Source organism: Hermetia illucens, chromosome 1 (assembly GCF_905115235.1).
Source record: "Hermetia illucens chromosome 1, iHerIll2.2.curated.20191125, whole genome shotgun sequence".
Classification (NCBI taxonomy): domain Eukaryota; kingdom Metazoa; phylum Arthropoda; class Insecta; order Diptera; family Stratiomyidae; genus Hermetia; species Hermetia illucens.
Genome location: NC_051849.1, coordinates 215,014,841 through 215,040,049, shown reverse-complemented (window position 1 = coordinate 215,040,049; position 25,209 = coordinate 215,014,841). Strand labels below are relative to the sequence as shown.

Genomic DNA, 25,209 nt, shown 5'->3' with positions numbered 1-25,209 from the left:
GTCGATGATTGTGAAGCAATACTTGTACCGAGCCTTAGAAAGGGCCAATGATGTCGAGATGGATGGTGTGGAAGCGCTTGGTCTCACCTAGGGAATATGCCTACTTCCTTTCTCACGTGCTTGTTGACTTTGCACTTCTGGCACGCATTGCAGTGTTTGGCCCAGGAGTTTACGTCCTTCTTCATGGATGGTTAGGAGTCTTTTGCAGTGATTTGATGCCCGAGTGCACAAGATCGTGTACTGCATTCAATACTGGCCTGGGTATTTTATCTGAGGTCTCGCAGGGTAAATGGACCTTTCTGTGCCTCAGCGATTACCGTATAATCGACCGCGACGGGGACTATAACCTTCGAGGTTCAAGACAAAGTTGCTGCAACAACATTGTCTTTCCCAGACACGTGTCGGATATCAGAAGTGAACTGCTGGTATAATACAAGTGCCGAAGTTGGTGAGGGGCCGCTTTGTCGGGCTTTCGTTTAAGCGTGAAAGTAAGGGGCTTGTGTTCCGTGAATACGGTGAACGATCTGCTCCCAGGGGAGAATTGGAAATATTTTACAGAGAGGTTCGCGGCGATTAGCTCACGATCGTAGGCGCTGTAATCACGTTAACCTAGGTTGAGTGGCTTCGAAAAGAAGCTCACCGGTTGTCACATTTGATTCATCCGTTGGTGAAGAGCGGCGCCTACGCGTGCACCTAAGGCATCGACGACCATAGCTAGGTGTGCATCTGGCTGAGAAAATGCCAGCAGTGCTGCATAAACAAGCTGTTGTCTGACCGATTCAAAAGCCTGGACTTCAGTAGACCATGCAAACTTGCAGGAGTCTTTTAATTTGGGCCCAGAGAAGTAAGCATTAAGGATCGTTCGATGATAAGCAGTCTTGGGCAAGAAACGATGAAAGAAGTTTAACATGCCCAAGAACTTTCGCAGATCCTTTACCGTGGTTGGCAGGAGAAAGTTCTTTATCGCTTCAACCTTCTCTGGGTCAGGTTGGATACCTTCAGGGGTAGTCATATGGCCGAATTTCACCTGCTTCTGTAGGAACTTGCATTTCTCAACGTTTAGAATAAGTCCGCTTTTAAGGAGACGAAAAATGCATTCGAGATGGTCCAAAAAGCTTAAATTTCTCGTTACCCAATAAACCAAACCCAATAATATGTTAGCTGTCTCGTTGCCACCTCAAAAGATATGGAATGACATTCCGTGCTCCTTTGCCACTGGATTTGCTTCTCCTGTCTGTCTCTTGGGAGGTACGTTTCAGAAGTAGAAATGCCACTGAATATGATTACCTTGGTATAGTTCACTACCCTAAATTTAAGGGGTGACGGAGGAGCTTGAAAATGACAAGGGTACCTGGGAGTGAATTTTTCGATAATCCGCATTTTTATCTTTGAGTCTTAAATTCAGATAATAAAAAGTATTATAGTGGTGAATACTCAGAAGGTTTTCTTCCTCGTTGTTTGTAGAATGTTCCATTATGTTTTTCGCCAGATACCCTTGTGCCTTTGGGTTAGTTTATATCTTCATGAATAGCATAGTACCCTGGAAGCTAACTACTGAGAAAATGATGGATTTCTTTCTAAAATTGGTTTACTGTCCGTCTGTCTGTCTTTTCTGTCTGTCTGTCCGCCACACGCATTTTTCTCGGAGACGGTTACAGCGATTGACACCGATTTTGGTAGAAAGCTGGGAACTGTGAATGCTTACGCATACAGTGAGTTTCATCCTTTCACAACGAATTTAAGGGGGGCCCTATACATGCAAAAGGGGGGGTGTACATTTTTTTTCATCAAATATAGCCATGTGGGGTATCAAATTAAAGGTCTCGGTTAGTACTTTTCGAAGCCGGTCTTAGTTTAAACATCTGTTCAAAAGGTGGAGAGTGCGAGGGGTTGAAAGTGTTCATTCCTTTAAGGGGGCCATTCTCAGAAACTACCCAACCGAAAAATCTTGCAGTTCAACACACTTTCAAATCCATTGAAATACCTCAGTTTTTCTATAAGGATTTTTTTCTGGCAATCTTGGTAGAACTCTATCAGATTCCATGATAATCAGATTGCATTTGATCGTATTGACTTGAAAAGGCCAAAAAATATAATTAAATATAATTTTCTCACCTGGAACTTGACAATTACATCCCCCGTAACCATCGTTACAATGGCAGACGCCGTTTAGACAGACACCGTTTATACATTGAGTGCCATCTTTATCACAGTCATCTGAGAAAAGATAAAAAAAAAATTAATGTTATTTTAATTGAATTAAAGAAACAACAGAAATCAATCATCGATTCAAATTGAAAGATGTCAGAAATAAATTAAAAATAAATACATAATTCGTGTTTTTTTTTTCTAATGAAAACATCACTAACTAAGATAGTAAGAAAAACAATCTTTATCTTCTACTCACTTGTGCATTTGAGTTCTTTGCTTAATTCATCGGAGCCAAGAAAACAATCTTGGCTACCGTCGCAAAGTTTCGATAGTTCGTATAGTTGTAAGTAGTCTGTCGATTCATTAACTTGACAACCAAAGTAGCCATCCTCGAGATTCAGAAAAAACACTTCACCTTTAAATCTACTAGTTTTACTTTTGTAGGATTGTGAATGTACCTGAAATTAGATAAGATAAATTATGAAATCAGTTCTTGTTCAAAACATTTTTATAATTTAAGAAATTAGACTTTAGAGAAGTATCTATTGTATCTCGGTGCGGATTCAAAGAAACAATTCTAATTCAATGTTATTGTTGCGGTTGTGCAGCGAAGTCTTACAAGTATCTTTTTTTTTAATCTTAACTTATTCTTCCTTCTATAATTAAAAAATTGTCTTCAGGGGAATTTTCTTCATCTGAAAGCTCCATTGCATCTTGGAGGTATTTAGATGTACAGAGGATCGGATATATAATCAGGCACGCAGGGCTTAATTGTGATGGTCAAATTACATGTTACTTGGTTCGAATTCTTGTTGGATACGCCTCTGATGAGGTTACTTCCTTGGTATCGGATAACATATTCATTGCAATCGAACTGAAACCATCTATGTAGATACATTGAATAGAAGCGTGAAAAGAATGGATGGGGCGTTACAATTAGCCCATGTGGAAGCTAATATTTCCTATAATGCAGTCCGTGAGATTGTTGAATGGGAATTGTATCTTTAATTATTGTATGTGGACTCATGTAAAAAAGATACCTAGTAATAGTGGATTCAATCAATAAGATATCGGGAGCCAATAATGCTTGGAATTTCCTCCAAAATAAAGAGTTTACTAGAAAATCACTTCAAATAAATTCTAATAATGAGAATTTTCCTCTAAGACAGGAGGGAGAGGAGTAAATTCTTCTGATCAATCTTTATTGAGCGACCAATTCGCACCCTGATTGACAATAGCTAGTGTGAATTATGGAGGCTGATGAAGACCCTGACCAGGGCAACATCCCAGTGTTTAATCACATTCAAATGTAGGCACATATCACGGGGGTAAGATAACTGCAACATATTGGACACTCCATCCTCCTAGAGAGGAGGCATTTAGTATGATAGGGTGCTAAGTCTTCTTCTTTTTCTTCAGCCTTTGTCCCCTTCACAAGCGGAGTCGGCTCGTCGTGATCGATTTCGCCATTTGGTTCTATCAAATGCCTAATCTAGATGCAATCACGAGGCTTTGCTACCCAGCGTATAAAGACATCATTGTTTCGGTCGGCCTTTCGACTTCGATGTTCAGACCAATCTTGGGAAGTGAATTCTCGTTGGCGCGAATTACGTGACCATAACATCGAAGACGGCTCTCTCGTAATTTTTTCACGATCGGTGCAACTCCATATAGATCCCGGATATCCTCATTTCGGATGTGATCAAAACTTGTAACGCCACTAGTCCTACGCATCATCTTCGTCTCCATTACCTCTAGACGCCGTTCATTGTCTTTTATAGTCGGCCAACACTCAGAACCATAGACGGCGACAGGACAGACGATATTGCGGTAAATTTTAGATTTGAGACTCTCGTTTATATGTCGATCACAAAGAACACCCCAGATTTGGATGGCGTTTTTGGAAAACTTTTCGCTGCAAAAGGTCTCACAATTCGTAGTCCAACAAGTTCAAGTGAGGGCTTCCCGACATGCAGTTTTTGCACGAATAAATGCTAGAACGTTGTCCGTGAACCATTGTTGACAACATTTTGAGTTATGCACCGGCTAGATTTTGTTGGAAGATCCAATGCTCACCAGCGCAGAGAGTATCATTGAGTGACTTGAAGGGTGGAATCGCCTCTCGATTTTTCGATTCTGAGACGCTTCAATCGAAGAGTAAGGAGGTGCTTGGTATATCGTCTGTCAGCTTTTAATCTCAGGTATGCGTTTAGAATGCATACATTTTCTGCTTACGACAAGGGTTCCGATTAGTGCTCGACCGCACTGCTTCAATCACCTTTTCCGTATGATCTAAGTCGATCAACAGCCCTATCTGTTTCTGCGTAATGTTGCCTAACATAACAGACCAGCAATTCGTTCTCTTTAAGCGTTCGTAACAAGGAGTATATTTTAGCAACGCTATGTCCCGCCTTCAGCAAACCAATAAAAGTGACACAGTATTTAAGGCTCGATTGCGTTCACAAGAGAACACAGACTATCTGGCATACCATACCAAAACGGGCATCCTGTGTCCTCCTTGAAGTACAAAATATCATAGTAGCCACTATTTCTTCCGGACGAGATACGTCGAATCGTATCACAGGGGCAGAGAAGCTCTGCTCGGAAGCTCAACTCAATATTGAGCCCCATGATGGAAGAATAGGTTCAAATTACATCGGGACTGGCCTACAAATTTGTCAGATGCAAACTCAGTACAAATGGACATAGTGAGGACGAACAGTAAAAACACTTGAAAAGTGCAGTAAGGGATGCAGCAGAAGAGACTCAGCCTAGGAGAAATGAGTGGGTCGATGAAGTATGCCAGACCGGTATGAACGCACTTTATGATTGTTCTATTTGTGTATGACACGGAACTCGATTGTACACAAGCTTTTAAGGATCTTTCCCGCCACGAATTCGTTCTGGGAAAGACTGTTCTGAAAAAAAGTCCACCTAGGTTATTGTCTTCAGGATGATGATTCAATTATCTAACAACAAATATGAAAAAATGGGAAAATTTAAATAACATTTTTTCAGGTCCCCTATCTGAGAACTAATGACTATTTAAAACGCTTAACCTCTTAATCTTAACCTGATCACTATTTATGATTATAGCCTTTTTTTTAGAGTTTTTCATTCGACATTCTCTGAGAATGGTACCTGTTTGCACTTGATGCTATGCACAGTTTGGGTTGTAACTCAGCTATTTTCAAACACCAGTCAAGACTTATCAGTTCCTTTCATTTGAAACCCCGTCTTTGCGAAAAAAATGCACTTCCCCCTTTTCGCACTACTCCTAAATAATACGAAAAATGATTAGAACGCTCATTTACAAATAATAAAGAATTAATAAGCCAGGCACTTGGGGGAGTTTCTCATTACCACAAAGGCACCGATCGACCTGAAAATAGCGTTTAAAAACGACAAACCTTTTTTAAGAAGGCCCAAAGGAAGTGCACGAATGGTGGTAAAATTACGGAGCTATCAGAAAGCCAGGAAACTATCACTAAAACCCGCCATCCATATTCAGTTGGGCCTTCCACGTACGCCGAATAATTCCGCAGCATACCCGGCCACCGGTAGAACTGAAAGCCCCATCCACGTAGACAAGCCACAACATCGTTAGTTCAACTGTTCAACAAAGTTGGATGGACATGAGACGAAAAATTAAGATATTTTTGCGTGTGAGCATTTATCAAAAATGTTCACCAGCGATAAAAATGCCCATAAAATCCTCTTACAGCCTAAACAAACATATCTGACCAGTTGACCGACTCATTTTTGATTCGATCACCGGCTGTTTGAAGAGCTCAAACTGACAGGCCAGAGCCTCCCATCCACGTTACGACCTCCGGTCAAATGCCGACAATCATAAAGAGGTTGCTGGTATAATGTATTTACCCCCCCCCCCCCCCCCCCCATTGGTAGGTTCACGGCCTTCGCTGAACGAGGGTCATCTTTCACACTGAAGTTCCATGGGTCATAAATTGGAACGCCCAGACCAAGCCAAGACGACGTCGATCAATAACGTTTAGGAAGGCTTTTGTATATGGGGGAACAATGGCGGACGATTTACCTTTACTTCAGACTCTACATCGTTGGAGGTAGGTGATTAGTCCAGTAAATGAAATGAACACTAGTCAGTAGTCTCATTAATTACTCTTAGTAAAAAATGTTGACCTTTTTCCGAGCAGAAAATAGGATAAACTACTTGGGACGCGTCATTTATACGGTTGAAGGGGCGGGTTTGTGATCATATTGGTGACATGATTCCCTGATGTACTTTAGGAAAATATGGATCCTCAAGAAAAAAGTCGAAAGGGTTGAAAAGCAGTTTTAGCTTTATCTTTATTTTCCCTCCAGGGGACATTGAAGTGCAAAGAACCAGAGCGGAGCCAGCCTTCCACAAAATCATTTGGTATTAAATTTTCTTGCCCTCAGTTTTCAGGATAAAATGCCAAATTGGATCAAATTTCAATATTCAATATCAAAAGCAAATATCGTCTGTCCTATCGCTATCTATGGTTCCGAGTGTTGGCTGACTATAAAAGACAATGAATGGTGTCTTGCGGAAATGGAGACGAAGATGTTGCGTTAAACTAGTGACGTGACATGTTTTGATAACATCTGAAATGAGGATATCCGTGGAAAAATTGCGAGAGAGACGTTTTCGATGGTCACGTAATTCGCGCCAACGAGAATTCACTTGCCAAGATTGGTCTGAACATCGAAGTCGATGGTAAGCGACCAAAAGGCCAAAGGGATAAATTTCTAGAACCAAATGGCGAAACCGACCCCGCTCGTGGCACATTGCGGGATTTTGTTTGGATTGGTTCATCAAGTGAGTTTGGATATATCCGCTGAGAGAAGCGAGGAGCGAATTGCGGAGGAGGAAGTGTCTTGTGGGATCCAATGCAGGCTGGTATACAAAAAAGATAACTACAGTTAAAATTTCACTAAGGTCGATGCCCATCTAGGAAGTTAATAACTAGCCTTAGAGATCTATTTAACTTTGAAAGAGAGCACCGTGTTCTGATTTATGTAAAAAGAGTGCAGTCCTGAAGCAGCTCTAAATAGTTATAGTCGAGGAACTTCCCAGTTTTGTGAACCACACTTGGATGTGTTTAAAGTTTTTAGAAACTAAAAAACACTGGAGGTGAATGGAACTCCAGAGGGGTTGCTAAAGGCAAGAGTAGTGGTTCCAGCAATACTACTTCATAAGTTCCTCAATGATTTCTGGATGATGGAATCTACTCCAAAGGACCTGAATCTCTCTTTTATAAATAGCGCCGCAAAATTTTACGGCCTGGTCTATGGTTTGAACTTGGGAGGGATTTCACTTCCTATAGCTCGCACTCATGTTGTATTTGCGATTATGTTATATATAAATGGAGCCATTACCACCTGTCGCCACTTTTGGTCTCGGTGCTCCCAGGGCAGAGGTGAAGCAGCGTCTGTTGGGTTGCCCCTTCTCTGGACGAAACCGAAAGCCAGGATTTTTCCTTTCACTTCGAACTTTAATTTTCGGATCGTGGTAGAGCAATTTAACGTAGCGAACGAGTTCTTCTGGTAGCGGGTGTTGCTTGGTGAAAGAGATGCCAGGTGAGTTCGTATGGCACACGGTCAAACACCTTCTCTAGATCGAGAACTGCAATGTAAAGAGGGCGACCTTTAAGGTTACTTACTTACTGATTTGCTCCAATCATTCTGGTATGGAAGGCGAGTTAAGGTTCAGCAGATGGTCACCTAATTTTCCCAACATGTTGACAAAGCAGTGCCATTTCGCTTTGACTCATGAATGTTCTTACATTGGTCTGTCAACTCAACCGGAATCCGGTCTAGGCCTGCCTTAATAAGGAACTCCAGACATCCCGGTTTTGCGCCGAGGTCCACCAATTCGATATCCCTAAAAGCTGTCTGGCGTCCTGACCTGCGCCATCGCTCCATCTTAGGCAGGGTCTGCCTCGTCTTCTTTTTCTACCATAGATGTTGCCCTTATAGACTTTCCGGATGGGATCATCCTCATCCATACGGATTAAGTGACCCGCCTACCGCAACCTGTTGAGCCGGATTTTATCCACAACCGGATGGTCATGATATCGCTCATAGATTTCGTCATTGTGTAGGCTACGGAATCGTCCATCCTCATGTAGGGGGGCCAAAAATTCTTCGGAAGATTCTTCTCTCGAACGCGGCAAGAGTTCGCAATTTTTCTTGCTAAGAACCCAAGTTTCCGAGGAATACATGAGGACTGGCAAGATCATAGTCTTGTACAGTAAGAGCTTTGACCCTATGGTGAGACGTTTCGAGCGGAACAGTTTTTGTAAGCTGAAATAGGCTCTGTTGGCTGACAACAACCGTGCGCGGATTTCATCATCGTAGTTGTTATCGGTTGTGATTTTCGACCCTAGATAGGAGAAATTGTCTGTCAACTCACCCCCGGTTTATTATTGGTAGATTAGTCAGACCAAGCAGAGCCTAGGTAGTATCTAGGTAAGGATAAGTCTTTGAAGCGTCGGCAGCTCTCTGGGATCAGGATCGATCCCTTTTTTTTTGCTTCTTCTGGAACAGTTCGGATAATCCATCTAACCGTTTGCATCTTCTTTTCTTTCCAGCTAACATAGCACCTTTCTTACCCTTTACATAGGCTATGTTATTGGCCATGGTGTGGTGGTGGTTCCAACGAATTACCGACGGCAAATGCTTGAAGTTAAGGACGTTGTGCGAAGTTAATTCTGTTGTGTATTTTAGGCAAGCACTGCTTGCTATTCGTCATCAAGATCGAGGATTTCTTGCGAAATTCAGGACACTTTGTACAGAAATTGGTTGGAACAAGGCAGCAAAGCTTACAGGTGCATTCCCCGCTCTTTTCTACTTTTGACTATTATAATTCCCTAACCCGGACAAAGGAATGTTAAGAATTCTGAAATAGCGCCGCGATCGGTGCCCTTGTGAGTCAGTATCTGAATCTTACGTCTAGTCATGTTGACTATCAATTCGTACGTACTTCAAGAAATCTGGAGGAAGCAAGAAATCAGAAGAGTTCATTTATTACTTCGGGAATAACGTGGCATACATTTTAGGTAGTTGGGAATGGGAATCTCAGATCTGACAAGCGTCCACATCTACGTAGATTTTGCATGTACGACTGAAGGACTGAAGTGCTCAAATGACCTGACACACATTCTCGCGTTTGATTAACAAAGAGGTATGCCAGGGCGGTTCAATGGACCACTTCAGTGGAGTTGTACTTAGGAGACGGCGGACCTGCATGGCCAAAATTTTGGTACAGGTCTACCCTCGTGGTTAACCAGAAGCCAATCAGTTTGAGCGACTGGTTTTGTTGGAATTTGACCTCTTTGGTGCCTTGACCCAAGCAGTCATGAAGGATATATCGAGACTTACTTAGTTGGGTTAACTAAGATCAGGGGTGTGACCAAGTGCATTCTGTCAATAACAAAGTACTGAAACTCAGGAGATTAACAATAGCGTTGGTGGGAGGACATGGTTATTACAAATTGAATTTAAGCAGCCCGCGAGATAGGGTCCTGTTTAAACTGGTCTATATAGGGTGGGCTAGGTGAAAACCAGAAGCGATCTCGTCACTAGTATGGTTGGAAGCACTATGGGGAACAAAATGTGGAGACGTAAAAGAGTGCAAATACCATGAATAAATAAGTATCTAACAGCACCCAGCGGACTAATTTGAGTATGATAACATCAATTTCAACTGAAAACAGTTGCACCAAAGCCTTTTATTTCTTTGAGTGATTAAACTGTGTTCCCGTGAAGCAACGAACCCAGTAATCAGTATCACACTATGAAAATTGCCCATTCTAATATCTGATCCAATTAACTGAAGCGTAGTGTGAGGTAACTGGAATCAACTTCCGAGATAACTATGATCCGGGTGGAATCCCGGTACTTGTTTAGAACCAAAAGAACGCTAGTTGCCTAAAAACCAGAACTACAAATAATAAACTGCTCAACAACAATGGGGCCTCGTTATTGTCGTTTAGTTGAAAGAATCTTTTCATTACTTTTACTGTTTTCTTTTTTTTGTTGTTTCGCTGTAATCGTCTTCATCTCGACGATAATCTGCACTCAAAATGATGGTTGGCTGTAATTTATCAAGTTGAGTTTAACTCAAAAAGTAATTTTCACACAATATTGCGTGCAAGTGGTATTTTCCGACTTTATTCTAGCCACGGCGAAGTTTCTTCAAATGTATCTTTATCCAGGCGAGTGTGGAGATATTTGTGGATTTTACTTGTACTTGGTATTGTCTTTCTGGCTGGCTGTGGTAGGTATGTGAATAGTTGCTATGAGATTTTTATAGCGTTCTTTAATTATTGTATTACATCTATTTTCCCTAAGCCATTAAACGAAGAAGCCCCAGTTACCGACACAATGAGATGTACTGGGTCAAAGCAACAATCTTCTCTCAATACGGGCATCAGTAATAATAAATAATGTTAATTACGCATGCATGCGATGAATTATAATTTATTTGGGAATAATTAACGCTCGGATACGATGAACCTTTGATATTCAGAATTAATTTGTCGGATGAGGGTGAACCAGAATACTTGGAATGATTCTCTGATTGTATCTGCATATTCATTTAGTTTGGAGTTTTCAGATAACAAATTGCTAATTAGTGGAGAATGTTTTGAATTTTCGGGCAGGACGGTCAGTGGACTTGGTCAAAATAAAAGGTTCAGCTTATCTGCTGTTGTGTAGATTACCGGGCTTTATTCAAAGCGAATGTGAAAATCATGCAAATTGGATCAGGGAGTGAGCAAGTTCTTTGGAGCCAAGAATCGCGGATTTCATACTAAATTTGATGGAGATAAGACTTAATTCCAATAGCACAACAAAGAAAGCTATCTCTGATTCTGTATCGGTCAGCGATCCTTTGGATTTGGCGAAAACATCACGTTCAATTCCTTTGTATCTATCATAGATAGATGCGCGTGTTCAGTTGGTATTCTCTAAGGGTATTCATTACGCTATAAAAAGATTCAAGCTCTAGTACTTTTAAAAATCCACTTACGAAATTAAAGTTTTCAATCTAAACACATTCACTTGTGACTCCATAGTGAGAGTTGATGATTTCCGCAATGCTCATCATCTCAATGAAATTATACATTGTTCAGATACACATCCATCATCGAACACAATGGTCACTTTTTCGAAAGCAATTTAGCGAAGAATGTGAGATATGATTTGGAAATACACAAATGGAGTATTTGGCGCTACGATATTGTCTGGGCCCCCAAGGTATTTTTGCTTTCAGATTTGATTTCTTTTACTTGATCTGTAAGTTTAATGACCTAAGAAATAGCATCAACTTTAAGATGTTTGCAATTTAACCATCATTACGGCCGGTAGCTTACTTTTCTAAACAGATAAATTTTAAGTGTTAGGCGGGGAAGAGAAGAGGGAATTAAGATGAATGTTATTTCTAATAGAAATTATAGTTTACAAAGAAAGATTACTGTAATTTTAGTAATGATACTGTTTGAAAAGCAATTGTAGATATAGAATTTACCGGAGAGTTCTCTAGTCTGGGTGAAACGGAAGAATCATCTTCAACGGTTGAGATGGAAACTTTATGGAGGGTCATGAGACTGTTTACATCATAGTGACTGCTTTTTAGATTCTCTTAGTACAATAAGATAAGTAACAAGCAACAATAAAAATAGTTCTTACATTGCATAATCGAAGCGGAAGAACCAATTCCGCTGGAGAGTGGATGGTGACAAAATAGAACTGAAGAAACCAAAACTACGATCAAGAAGTCAAAAATACCAAGACAAATGACTCTCGGGGCCGCAAAACAAAGGAAGAAAAGGAAATTTTGTTGAGATCCTGCCTAGTGGCCCAGCTTCACCGCCCAAAAAAGACTGAAAGTCGGAAGAAGACCAAATGTCCATTATTGCTCTTCCCTTACACCAGTCGACTTGCTGCTTTTCTAGGAGGTCCAGGATCAGCTTGGAAGGGAACGCAATTCCATATCGTACTTGTACCTCCACCGCGGCACGGGATACCAACAAAGAAGTCATACCATACAAAATCGGTCTGGGAAGGGGCTGTCGAAAAAGTCCCAGGAGAGGACACTGGCTAAATACTACTAGATCAAACCTCTGGTCAGCATTAACTATCGGATACTTGGGGAAGACAAAGTGGTCCTCAGAGGAATCGGCGGAATTGGTTTCGGTTTTTCAATTAGTGGTAACCATTCTCCCTGCAGAGAACACCAACCAAATCAAGAATAAATGTAAAAGCACTATGCAGCAACATTTGGCCAGGTAAGTCAAGGTCCCAAATTCAGGCTATACAGCAGGAGTAGGATATAGTGGTTTCTCGGGTAAACATGACCTCATATGACCTCTCTATGGCGGGCGCTGGGAATTGTCTTTCTGTCAGGCCAAGAGTAGTTTGAGCCGGACTAGAAGTAGGTTCATCTAGTGGACGTGGTTCCACTTGAATGCTGGTCATGGTTTAGGGGCATGCCCAATTGGCGGCCCGATAATATGATATCACGGTTCAAGGAGTGTCCTCCTTACAGTGTGAAATGTGTTAAAAACAGTGAACCCAAGCCAAGGTGGAAAAACATATTCCGGGGGGTATGTGAGTATGCTGACTCCGAATATCTCCAGAATCTTTAGTATCAAATAGGAACTTTACCTTAGCTGTCGGGTTCGTGAGAACAAACATGCAAACTTTTTAAACACAGAAAATACTTCAGACAGAGAAGGGGTGATATTAGGCGCATCATTGAAGGAAGAGCTGCCTGCCTTTAGTCAGGAGGCAGTGACCATTTATTGCAGTGGGTACCAGAGCGGAGCGGAGACTGAAACCGATTGATTGTCGAATTCTAGTCCGGAAATCGACATCGATGTAGGAGCTTCCTTTGAAACTTACATTGGAAAGGACGCCAGTTGTTGCAAGGTATCTGGATATTTCTGGATACTTCGTGCCCAAAACCGTGCAAACATTTACATATAGGGCCTACAAATAAGTTATGTCGGATTTTTTGTTAAATTTGAAACTTTATTGTGAAAAATTGGTTATACATTCATTGTTCAAAGTATTGCCCATCGCCAGCCACAACTTTCTTCCATCTTTCAGGCAATTCATAGATACCATCGCGCCAAAAATTGGCCTGCTTGGCCGCTATCCACTCATCGAGCCATTTTTTGAGTTCCTCGTAATTGGAGAAGTGCTGGTCAGCCAGGCCATGCTGCAGCGACCGGAATAGTAATCAGAAGGAGCAATGTCTGGGGAGTACGGCGGGTGGGGTTGGACTTCCCAATTCAACGTTTCTAGATATGTTTTAACGGGCTGTGCAACATGTGGACGAGCATTGTCATGTTGCAAAATAACTTTATCATGCCTTTGCTGGTATTGCGGCCGTTTTTTCTTGAGTTCGCGGCTCAAACGCATCATTTGACGTCGGTAGAGGTTGCCCGTGACCGTTTCGTTCGGTTTTAGCAGCTCATAGTATACCACACCCAGCTGGTCCCACCATATACACAGCATGATCTTCTCACCATGAATATTCGCTTTGGCCGTCGATGATGAGGCCGACGCTTGGGATTATCGTAATGGATCCACTTTTCATCGCCAGTAACTATTCGATGCAGAAAACCCTTCCTTTCTTGCCGTTGGAGCAGTTGTTCGCACGTGAAAAAACGGCGTTCGACATCTCTTGGCTTCAGTTCATACGGAACCTAACTTCCGACCTTTCGGATCATTCCCATTGCTTTTAAACGGTGGGAAATGGCTTGCTGAGTGACTCCAAGTGTTTTTCCAAGTTCTTCTTGCGTTTGCGATGGATCTTGGTTGAGCAATGCCTGTAATTCTTCATCTTCAAAAATTGTTGGCCGTCCGGCGAGCTCTTCGTCCTCCAAGTCAAAATCGCCACTTTTAAACCATCCAAGCCACCTCTGACACGTTCGCTCAGATAGAGCATGGTCACCATAAAGTTCCACCAAAATGCGATGACTTTCGGTTGCTTTTTTCTTCATATTGAAATAATGAAGTAGAACTCCCCGCAAAAACACATTATTTCGTACAAAATTGGCCATTTTCGTTGATGAGAAAAGTATTGTTGTTTACACTTCAATTAAATAATTTGTACTGACGTTTGTGCCTATTGACAGTAGCTTTCCGATGAATGTCTGGAAATGTGGTTCAATGGAATAAAAAACAAGCTACGCCATCTATTGTGAAAACCGACAGAACTTATTTGTAGACCCTATATATGTATCTAAATTCAATATTGGATAGGTTTTGAAAACGAGATCTAGTACACTTTATGGCGCGTATATTTTAGGTATTATCTGCCTTATCCTTTTTTGGAAAGTACTATTTTAACTCTTTCATTAGTTGTGCTACATGACCATGTTTGGGGAAAACATTTACAACCCCAACAAAATTATACCATTTGGCGCGTGTAAAGGTCTCACAACCCACATATTCTCACCAAATTTGATGAGAATAGGTTCAGCCATTTCTGGGTAAGTTGATTGTGGCAAACATCAGTGCCAACCTGTTTGCCCACAACCAAATTACCCAGAAATGATTGAACCTATTGTCACGAAATTTGGTGAGAATGTGTGGGCTGTGAGACCCTTAAAAAGGTTTTGTTTATAGAAAATCTTTAAAACAGAAGTCCACTCTGAGTCTTCCTAAGAGTCAGTACCAGAAGGTTGTCCATATTTTGGCCAAATTGAGGTCGGTACAATGGATGAGTGTGACGAGAAGGGCGAAGCCAAGCCCCCGACAATTGTTAATGGATTTGATAACAGGAACTTAGACGGTACATTCTCGAAAGTAACCATAAACTTCCCAGACGGACTGGGCTCAAGGATTGAGGTTTCGTAGAAGGCAGTGGAAACCATTTTGAAATTTTCGGACTGAGTAAAACATAGCAAAAAGACATTTCCGCCGTAGTAAAATAAAGATTTGTTTAATGTCAGGAAGATGACTGTGAAGATCCCCAATATCTGTTACTAGCATAAATACTGCAGTCGTTCAGGGCTACTGAGAGATAGCCCAGGGCTGAAATGCTATCAAATTATTGAAAACACCAGTGACTCAGGAAGATTCTGGCCAGCGAATATAATCGATCGGTCACGCTGCTTCCTGCCTCTTCCCTGGATGAAACCGTCAGTTAACTTTTTGATAAACTTGGTGTTTAACCCAAAAAAGAGGGGTTCATGGACCAGAAGAGAGGAAGTAAGTTGCTTCCCAAGTAGGCCAGTAAGTCATCAAATGATGCCGACTCAGAATCGCTGCATCCTAAACAAAAAATGGGTTTCTAGACGAAATCTTCTGGCAAGTTACTGGAGTTCAGATATACTTTGACCTAAATGAGGTCGAATGTATGTTAGAACTCCATTTTGAGGATATGAAGTCCCGTTCGCTACAAAATAGCAGATTAATTGTCTCGCGGCAAAGACTCAGCTAGGCAATTATCGCGCGATACAATAATTATCGCTCGATATAATACCGCATACACCTTACTTGTCCTTCTATCTTTATACAAAGGGTGGTACAATCGTCGCTAATACTGGAATGCAGGTCCAGGGTTACACGGACGACTGTCGATTAATTTGAGGGAAAAATATGAAGACGCTCCATCCACATCCACTCATTTCCATCAAAACTGAAGTGCGAATTAGTACCACCTGGTGCAGGAGGGCATCAATCAATCTAAGGTTTTCATAGTACCAGTCACCAGGATCATCTGGAAGCTTGGTTACATGGCATTGAAGTTAAACGAGAAACAGAGGTAAAATATTTAGAAATTACACTAGACCGAAAACTACTCTGAAAGGCGCATATTGGGAACGAATATTGGAAAGCTGTCAGAGCTTTGACAACTTGCAGGCTCATGACAGTAAAGAAATTGGAACGCGCTCCGTAGATACTACGTTGAATGTACATTACAATAGTGAATTTATTTAGGGGCGCAGAATCTGGAGAGAAAGAATCGAATTCAGTACAACAGCCAGCCTCTTGGCAGTCCCTCGGGGAATACAGTCGGTGTTCCGCTGAGGGCTGTCGCGGGCCGAGTCTACTCGCACTACCTAGCAGCCGCGGGCCTGAGATGGCGAAGGCTTACAAGCTGTGCCAAATCAAGGAAAATTTGGCCCGCTTATAACATAGCCCGATCACGAGAGCTCCTGTGCCAGACGCGTGCAAATGCATTTAAGATTACGGCGGTCTGCACGGGGCACTGGCACGTAGGGGACCATGCCGCTTGGCTCGGCTTACCCTACAACTCGCATTGCCGAAGCTGCGGAGAAGGAAGGGAAACCCTCATGCACTTTCTCTGCGATTGCCTAGCTCTGGCTAGAGTCAGGCTGCGGACACTGGGTAAACCATTCTTTGGGGACCTCAGTGAGATTTCTAGCTCCAGAGTCGGAGAGCAGCTTTCCTTCGTGAATGCTACGGGCTGGCTCTGAAGATCCGAGCCAGCTGGACTCTGCTTCCCTGTTCCTATAACAACAGTCGCGGTCTTAGGAGTTTGTGGCATCAAAACGGCGCACCAAAGCGCTATTTGGGCTCCTCGGAGCGGCCACTGATACCTACCTACCTACCTATAACAGCCATGGAGTTACACAAATTCCAAAGATTGGTCTGTGTATGTATCACTGGGATAATGACGACGACATCCTTGGGTGAATTTCTGGGATTACATCGAAATACACGGGGTATTAGCGAGACGCAGAACTGCGTAAATCAAAAGAAGATCGAAATGCGTTCTAGCTGGTATTCCGAATTACTAGTACCAAGGGATACGAGGGATGACAAAGAGGTTTAATTTCAACAATAAATTTGAAACGCAATGGAGGAGCAGGGCACACGGAGAGAGTGTGGCAGTGACCTAGGGCTCATACCAGCAAATTGTTACTTGGTACACTGATGGATCTTCCCAAACTGAGGGAGCAGGCGTCGGGATCATTAATCTTGGGAAAACGTACTTTGAAGGTATAATTAAGCACACTTATATATTTCAGACTGATGTCCCTCCTTCAACCTACAAAGGAACTATAAGAGGTAGAATATTGTTATTTTGACTGACATCATTTAAGTACTTACCTCCAACCACGTAAAGTCTAAAATAGTATTGCTCTAAAGATTGGATACGGTCGGTTGGCACAATAAGGTCTGGATACACTGCGTTCCACCTGTCTGTCTTACCCAGAATATAGTATATACGCTAAAACCTGAATAATCCAACCAGCTTTGGTAAGCAGATACTTAACCACAAGCATTAGTAGAGGGGTGCCTCGTACTCTGGCTAATAGTTGTGGATGAAATTCTAAGGATATTTGTCAGGGGCGGGATGAAGGTGGTAGCGTATACTGACCGCGTGGTGGATGATATTGTTATCAGCGAGATTCTAAAGTGAACACAAAAACAAGTGAGCGCCTGGACCCCTGGATGGGCACTTGCAACCAAAATTAGCCAGATGCTGTCTGACTTCTACCTCCCGCGACTGAATTGACTAATATTGTCACTTTTCCATAATATAAATTCTGAAACGTGACCTGTAGATGTCAAAAGAGACTCCCTTACCCTCTCTAATGATCGTTAAATCAAGAAATGGGAGTTCTTTATTGACCTCTATGTCCATTGTAAATCTAAGGTTCCGATGGACCTTATTTACGGCCTTCAGTATCTCCGCTACTTTGTTGTCATGGACAATCGTGAAAATGTTATCTAGATAACTTGACCAGATCTTTGGAATGTAGATCCTTCTCAATCCTGTCCATGAATACGTCACTCAAAAAGAGTGAAAGAAGGTTCCTCATTGCTCCCCCCCCGTCTGGTTCCTTTCTGATTTTCAGCTAGTTTTCGACATGCATACCCCCGCAAGTTTCATGAGTATCTCTGTTTCTCTTTTCCATGCCAAGGATATCGGATTTCTACTCAGTATCCTCCAAGTGTCAAGTCAAGTTAAATTGGAGACAAAACATAGATAGAGATTAAGAACACCAGGATAGTTTCTTCGCTAGTAAAAAGTTGGTCCTGAAAAAGGGTCCCTCGTTTAAAAAGGGTTCGTAGTTTGTCCGATCGTCAGGTGTAGTTCGGCGGTATGGTGGAATGCAGTGAACTTGGAGCACAACCGGAACAAATTTAGCTGGATTCGAAAAACCTCGTTTGTGGGCATTACTAGGGCTACACTATCTTATCGAATGGTTGCCTTTAACGCATTCGCCCAATTCTGTATCAAGTATATTGGGTTGGGCAATGTTGTCTAAAAAGGCCTTACGACCATAATAACATCTTGGATTTGCTGGCATGAGAACTTTGGGCATATCCAACGGATTTCCCTGGAATAGTGAACTCGAAAATAAAATTCAGTTCTAAAATATACGCCCAATTATCGCATCGAAACGAGAAACGAATTCCTTTTTTTGAGCTGCTCTAAAAAGTCAGTAGTTAGTAGGGGTGGCATTCTGGAAAGGGACAAGTGTTTTACCATGCGCTTTACCAGGCAAAAGACTTCACACCATATTTTGCTTATTCTCCTCATCAGGATTGATAAAATTCATGATTAATTATTTTTTGACATATTTTTTTTTTTATTTAACACAAAAATCAAATAAATCATGATTTTTTTGATTTTTTAAGGATTTTTAACAAAATTTATCTTCAAACAATCAAAAGATAAATGGTGGATTTTTACCCACTCTCTAAGATTACTATTGTTTCTATTAGTAATACTTAAGTTGACGTTTTATGCAAGGGGAAAAATTGCCGCCCGGAATTATGAACAAAATTAGTAAAAAGTAGTATTTTAACTGCGAGAGGTCATTTTCGGAAACACTTTTGCGGACTACCACCAGGATCTGAAGGTAGTTTAGATGAACAAAATAATAATAATAAAAAAATTGCGTTTGTAGTATTTTATTATTATTTTAAATATGTTTAAATATCAATAAATATAAAAATCAAGTTTGATTTAAATCTTGATTTTTATAAAAAAATCATCTGATATAAATCATTGATTGATTTAAATCACAGGTGCGACTACTGCAATTGTGTTCATGAGGGAAGAGGTGCATAGTTAATTATCTATACCAGAAATCTTTTAGAGTTTTATTTTCCAAATATAAATGATATCTTTTTCTCACAAATTAGGTGTTCATGTGATATCACATTTTATATCAAAAGTTGGAACGAAAATAGATACATTCAATTAGAACGGTTATACACTACCGCAACATAGGGAAAACACGTTTATTATTTTTAAATTATGAAAAAATACTTTTACATATTATTATATTTTTCATATATCTATTGAGCAATGTAAATGTGAAGTAATTATAAGTCACATTTTAAGAATAACTAAGGAAAATATACTTACGGTACTCGAGAGTAGCACTATCCACGTGACTAGTGGCAAAAATATTTTCATTTTTGCTGCAATAAAAAAAAATAAAAAAATTAATAAATGCAGATTCAGGAATTTTTATCTAAAATATTGATGAAATAAATTTAAAAACCACCGTTAAAATACCACAACCATCTTTTTATGCATATAGTGTAAAACACCTTTCAAATTGATAAAAAAAAAATCGAAAAAGAAAGAAAATATGGAAATCCAAAATATATGCCAAAAATTCATTGACATTGTCCCATATTAACGCCTATACAAGTATCTTATGTTCCGTCTGTTCTCATTCCATATATATCTATAAAAATATATTTCTTATTTGATCATTGGTGACATAATTTCATGAAATTAGGTTAACATTCTATGAATTTTTAAATGGAATGCAGATGTTAGGATCTTTACTGGGTTGAATGGTTATAATGTTCGTTATCGTATTTTGCGTAATAACACCAAAGGCAACAAATGCGTTTATTTGAAAAGCTGGTCTATTCAGTTGAGGCTGTTTCGGAACAAAAGATAACATGTTCAGTTTTTTCCCTGTTATTTGTGGATACGAGAATGAGACATGTTTCAAATACAATTATCATACAATGACCTGGACTGTTAAGATTTAAGTGTTGACATATTGAGGTTTTACGAACGTGGATAGTATCCGTATCGATTTATTGTATCCGTAAGAGAATTTGTATGAATTTTTGAATGTTTGAATCATTTTAGAAGTCAATGGTATGAATTTACGTTTAATTATTATAAAATTCATATTGCTAATATAATCTGCTATTGCTATATAATCTAAATCTATTTATGTAATATAATTTTCAGCCATGGGCAACTTCAAATTGTAGTTTTAACTAGAAACATATTTCAATATCAGAAATCTTCCCTCGAAAACAGATAATTAAATATTGGTAATGTAACCATTTACTTGTATTATAGATTGAAACGACACTGGATATATATATACTAATACATTTATGGTTGTTTTTATTAAGTAAGGGTTTAACATTATTATAAAACTTTGAACATGTCCACTTTAATTGGTATAAATTTAGATATTGGAATAAAATGTTAACTCGCTTTCAAAGAAAAAAAAAAAGAAAATATGAAATTAGTGTTCGAGTAACTGTTATAAATATTGAATATGAATCTTATGTGGTATAGTTTTAACACTAACCAAAAAAAAATATCACAATTCGAAACACAACATTAGTTTTCTCAGATTTAATCACTTCAAGTTACTCTTACAATTTCTTGAATTACAATAGATTAACTCACGATGGCAGGTCTCAAGCCTTTTTATACCACTCCTACTCTTAAATTATAGTTGAAGTATCATGATTAGACTTTATTAGTCATCTTTGCAAAATTTCAATATAAGTAAAAGTAGATGTTTCCTTGTTTGGCTAAAGACTTTTTTGTTTTCGCAAATAACATATCTGAGAGATGTCGCATTGAAAAAGAAAACAAGAAAACAATCCTGAAATACTTCATTTATAGAGAAAAAACCATTTAATCGGAAAACAAAACATTTTCTTTTACTCATATACAAACTATTCTGGAAGTTCTAGAAATTTTCAGAATGAAAGTTCTGGAAAATTTTAGAATATTTTTATGATACTTTGATTGGAAAAATAATATGATAGTTTATAGTTGGTAATCTATGATCACACAAGTAGGCATTATATTTGTTATAATTATAGTACGGAACGCCTCTAATTGTGTGGGAATTCCAATAGTATAATAACATTTTATTGGAACGTGTGACGCTGATAATTCATATCGATTATGCCCAATAATAGCTTTATTGTTATAATATAACATATGTATCTATTACAAAACTGTCAACCATTTATCTAAGTTTTATACTATATACTTTTTGTTATGATTTTTTAAATCTTCAAATTTCCAAGTGATCATTCATATCTCTTTCCAATTTTGACCTAGATTTGCCACGATCCCTTCAGATAACTAAACTCTCCTTTTCGTAGCCTTCGCTTTGTGACTTATCGACATGCATCAGCGGCATACTGCCCTCCTGCCAGATTTCCGGCAGATTGAAATCGTGTGTCCATAGTCTAACCTAATGTAATCAAACATCTGGTGGGGACTACCGGAATTCATATCCTATACACCACGTAACCAATTCTGATTTTCTCGCTGTTAAGAAGTTTTCTCGCGTATTGCTCGGCAACTTCTACCACAGCGGGTTCTTGGCCTTGAGAATTCGCAGAGGCGATACGTATTCGGACATTTGATTACTTCTGCGCATTCACATTTGATTACCTCTTCTAGTTCGCTCTTTTCTATAAGATTCTCAAGATTTTGGATTTACACGTAAGTTCTAGCCTCCAGAGCCTTCCCTCCCAGTAGCCCCTTAACTGTCTTCAAAACGTGCCCTTGTTAGTTGTGTTCAGTCCTAGTTCAACGAGGACTCCACCACCTTTCGTTTGCCGTATGGAAGAGACTTCTGCTTTACTCTCTTCGGACTTGATCTGATGACGGATATCACTAAAGGCCTCCGCAAAAGATTTGCATTCAGTCGGTTCAATCAGTCGAGCTACCAGTTTTGTCCTCTTTCGTCTCCTCACCTTTTCCTTCGATTGGTGCTCCGTTATTCGTACCCATTTTGGCAGATCGGCTTCTAATGGCGCGGTTTGTTATTTCTTCTTGTCTTTCTTCGCGTTCCTATTTTGAGCCCTGGAAACTACCTGCAATATCTTTGTCACGTCCGGTGCTCTTAATGGGAACTACGGGAGCTTCTGCTTTTCACGTATCTTCCCTTCATATCCATGCCCGTTTGTAGAAGGTAATGCACTCCAGGAGTTCCTTCCAGCTCCATCAGCCTGTTTCCCACACCTTTGCCGGCGTTTTTTTTAAAGAAAAGTTGCAGACCGCATAGACCGCACTTCATAACCTGCTGCTCATTTCCTGTTCTCTTCGACTCTTGCAAGGACAATAGACTGCTCTCCCACTCGGATTATATCCAAATCCATCTGTCCAGTTTTGGCGATTTCTTTTGGGCCTCTTTCCAAAACAGAAACACTGCGGGATACTGGGATCAACATTTCCGCACTAACTGCTGCATCGCTTTGCGAAATTTCCTCTGTCGTTAGTTGTGCGCATCCCCGTGACTTGTTGGATGTTTCAGGTCTAAATACCTCCTTCAGTGGGCGCTGAAGTAATCAACACATTTTCGTGATGCGCCCAAAACTCAGTCAAATCTTTCTCCCTCTCTACATCTATCCCCTCACTTACAAGCGAATCGTGTGCAATGGGGCGGCCGTATTTTCGCCTTATCATTTTTGACCTACCGAGACCTACGTTACTCCATCTCCATGAAGTTTTCTCTTCAACCTCCCGCAATCACGCTCATATGAACACATAATTTTCCAGGAGCAATAGCGTTTCATGAAGACACAACAAGCCCTAAAGCAAAAAAAACAGAGATCTCTCAAAATCCATGACATCGCCTGGCTGTAAATAACGTCATCCTTTTTAGGGTGATTCTGAATTTCCATCTCCCAAAGTACCTCATAATTCGGAAGCACTAAACTGAAAAAACGATGCTTGTAAAACCCTGTACCCAGGTCTAAGGGAGATCCAGGCTTGCGGAAAGGAGAGAGGAAAGTGGTAATTTTTTCGGGCCGGTTTTTGTCATTCTACTGCCTTGTCTCCACCCGATATTCTCAAAAAGTTGAACTGTAATATTACAATTTTTAAATTAATCAGTATTTTCGCTTGGTTTCTCTGGTCCAATAACCTTCCTACCCAAATTTAAAGAGCCTGTCTTATAAGACAGAAGGTGTCCTGGTTCTGCAATTTCAAAAACGAAGGCCGGTCCAAATGCATCTCTAAGTGAATGTCTAGCCCAATACGTGGAAGACCTACTGACTAAGAGTCACATCCCAATCTTTTCCGGGCTGAGGAAAGCATTGTCTGCACTATTCGAGTATCTTTTCTGATAAAAAATGACCGTTTAATCCCAAAGAGAACTGTTGCAAAGGTAGATACACCCGGCTCCTTTCTCAACCACTAGCACCTCTCCTTTCCCTAACTTCCACCTTAACTATACAGTCTTCCTTCCTCTTTTCATCTTTTCTTTTTCGCTAACCCAGGTTTGCCCACATGTATTTCGGTTTCTAGTAAGTCCTGGGTGATCTGTTTTACCAAACTACCACTATGCTTTTTAGACTAGCCTCAGAGGTTGTCAAGGATCTTTAACAGGTCGTTCCTGATAGGGGGGAGTAGCGTCCCCAGGGTGACCGAACAAGTAGTTCTGTTCTCCTAGCTGACGTTATACCTGCTAGTGAATGGTACACTTCGGAATACATTGGGAGTTTTTGAAGCTGGCGACAGCTTTCTTCCGACTATAGTGGAGTTATGTAAGCCTAGCTCTGTCAAAGTGATAGTTGTGTTGTAGTTGCAGTTGTGCGCTTTCGGAACCCTGGTAGGGTAGTATGGATTGAAATGGTATTAGTAGACCGTGTCGTCCTCTTTCAACCATGATCCGTCCAAGAGTTCCGGGATCAGTCAAACGTAGGTTAACCCTTAGATAACTGGGGTACGAGGGTACACCCTTTCCTATTGAGGCCTGGAAATTCTCTTGAGAAATATTGACTAGAAAGTGTGGAGGCCTAGGAAGGCCCATCTAGACCAAGATAATAAGCTATAAAAGAGAGAAGATTTCCAATACATAACAGGGGTGAGATGACCGAAGATACGCAGAGAGAAACCAGCACGATCCGCTTCACCTCAATCTTATGAAAAAGATGCTACCTTCTAATTAATCATCAACACGCATGCCGTAATATTTAATTGTCTTCATAAGACCAGCACTTCTCTCTATAAAACCATCAAAACCTATTCCACCTTTTTTTTCCTCCGATAAAAATTACATTTGCCTATTTATTTTCTAATTAAGGTCAATCGCCGTGCTTTGATGATGTTTTTGCAAAGATTTTAATTTTTTTTTGTATCTCAATTGAATTGTAGCTACTGAAATCATAATTTACATAAATATGAAAGAGCCATTTGTATCTATTTCCATACAAACACGCATACATTCGAAACGGATGCATGCAATAAATCCCTTCAATTGATTGTTGAGACGGATGTTGAATAGCAATCTTGATTTGAATGGTAAATTCATAAAATTGAAAGATTGATGGAGAACATTGGATAGTTGACAGTGGTATATTATTTGGAGAGCAAAAAAAAATGATGATTAATCTTATGCAGATAATTGTCATTGATATGTATTTGGTCTAAATGGCGCTAATGTTGTATGAACTCGTTTTGATGACAAGGTATAATGGTAGATAGAACCTTTCAGATGGTAATGTTCTTGGACATTCGAGATTGGTATCTAGGCTACCGGTTTCGCATGTTGGACTTTCTTTTGCTATGGATTAAGTTTGTTTTGTTGGTTCTAAATCATTGAAATTTGAATACCGAGTATAAAAGCGATGAAACTTTAAGTAGGTATGACGCATCTTGACTAAGGGAGATATGCAGAGCTAAAAGCTACTGACAGTCAACACAGTCTTCAGCCCTGCCTATCTGTTGATCTGCTTTCATGATTCCGTAATCGGCTAGCCCTTGTGATACCCCTTTGGGACATGGCTGAGATGAAGAGCATTCTTAATGTAGGCCCA

General features: G+C 40.2%; 1 protein-coding gene across 14 annotated transcripts in view; it reads right to left on the bottom strand.

Annotated features, from left to right (window-relative positions):
• Positions 1-25,209, bottom strand: part of LOC119655867 — a 290,524-nt gene that overhangs the window by 190,465 nt on the left and 74,850 nt on the right. For all 14 annotated transcript variants that reach the window (XM_038061994.1, XM_038062020.1, XM_038062035.1 and 11 more), the window contains exons 2-4: positions 19,526-19,581; positions 2,408-2,609; positions 2,116-2,217 (exon numbers count right to left, since the gene is read on the bottom strand). In XM_038061994.1, the coding sequence (XP_037917922.1) occupies positions 2,116-2,217; positions 2,408-2,609; positions 19,526-19,581 (360 nt within the window). The remainder of the gene's footprint in view (positions 1-2,115; positions 2,218-2,407; positions 2,610-19,525; positions 19,582-25,209) is intronic.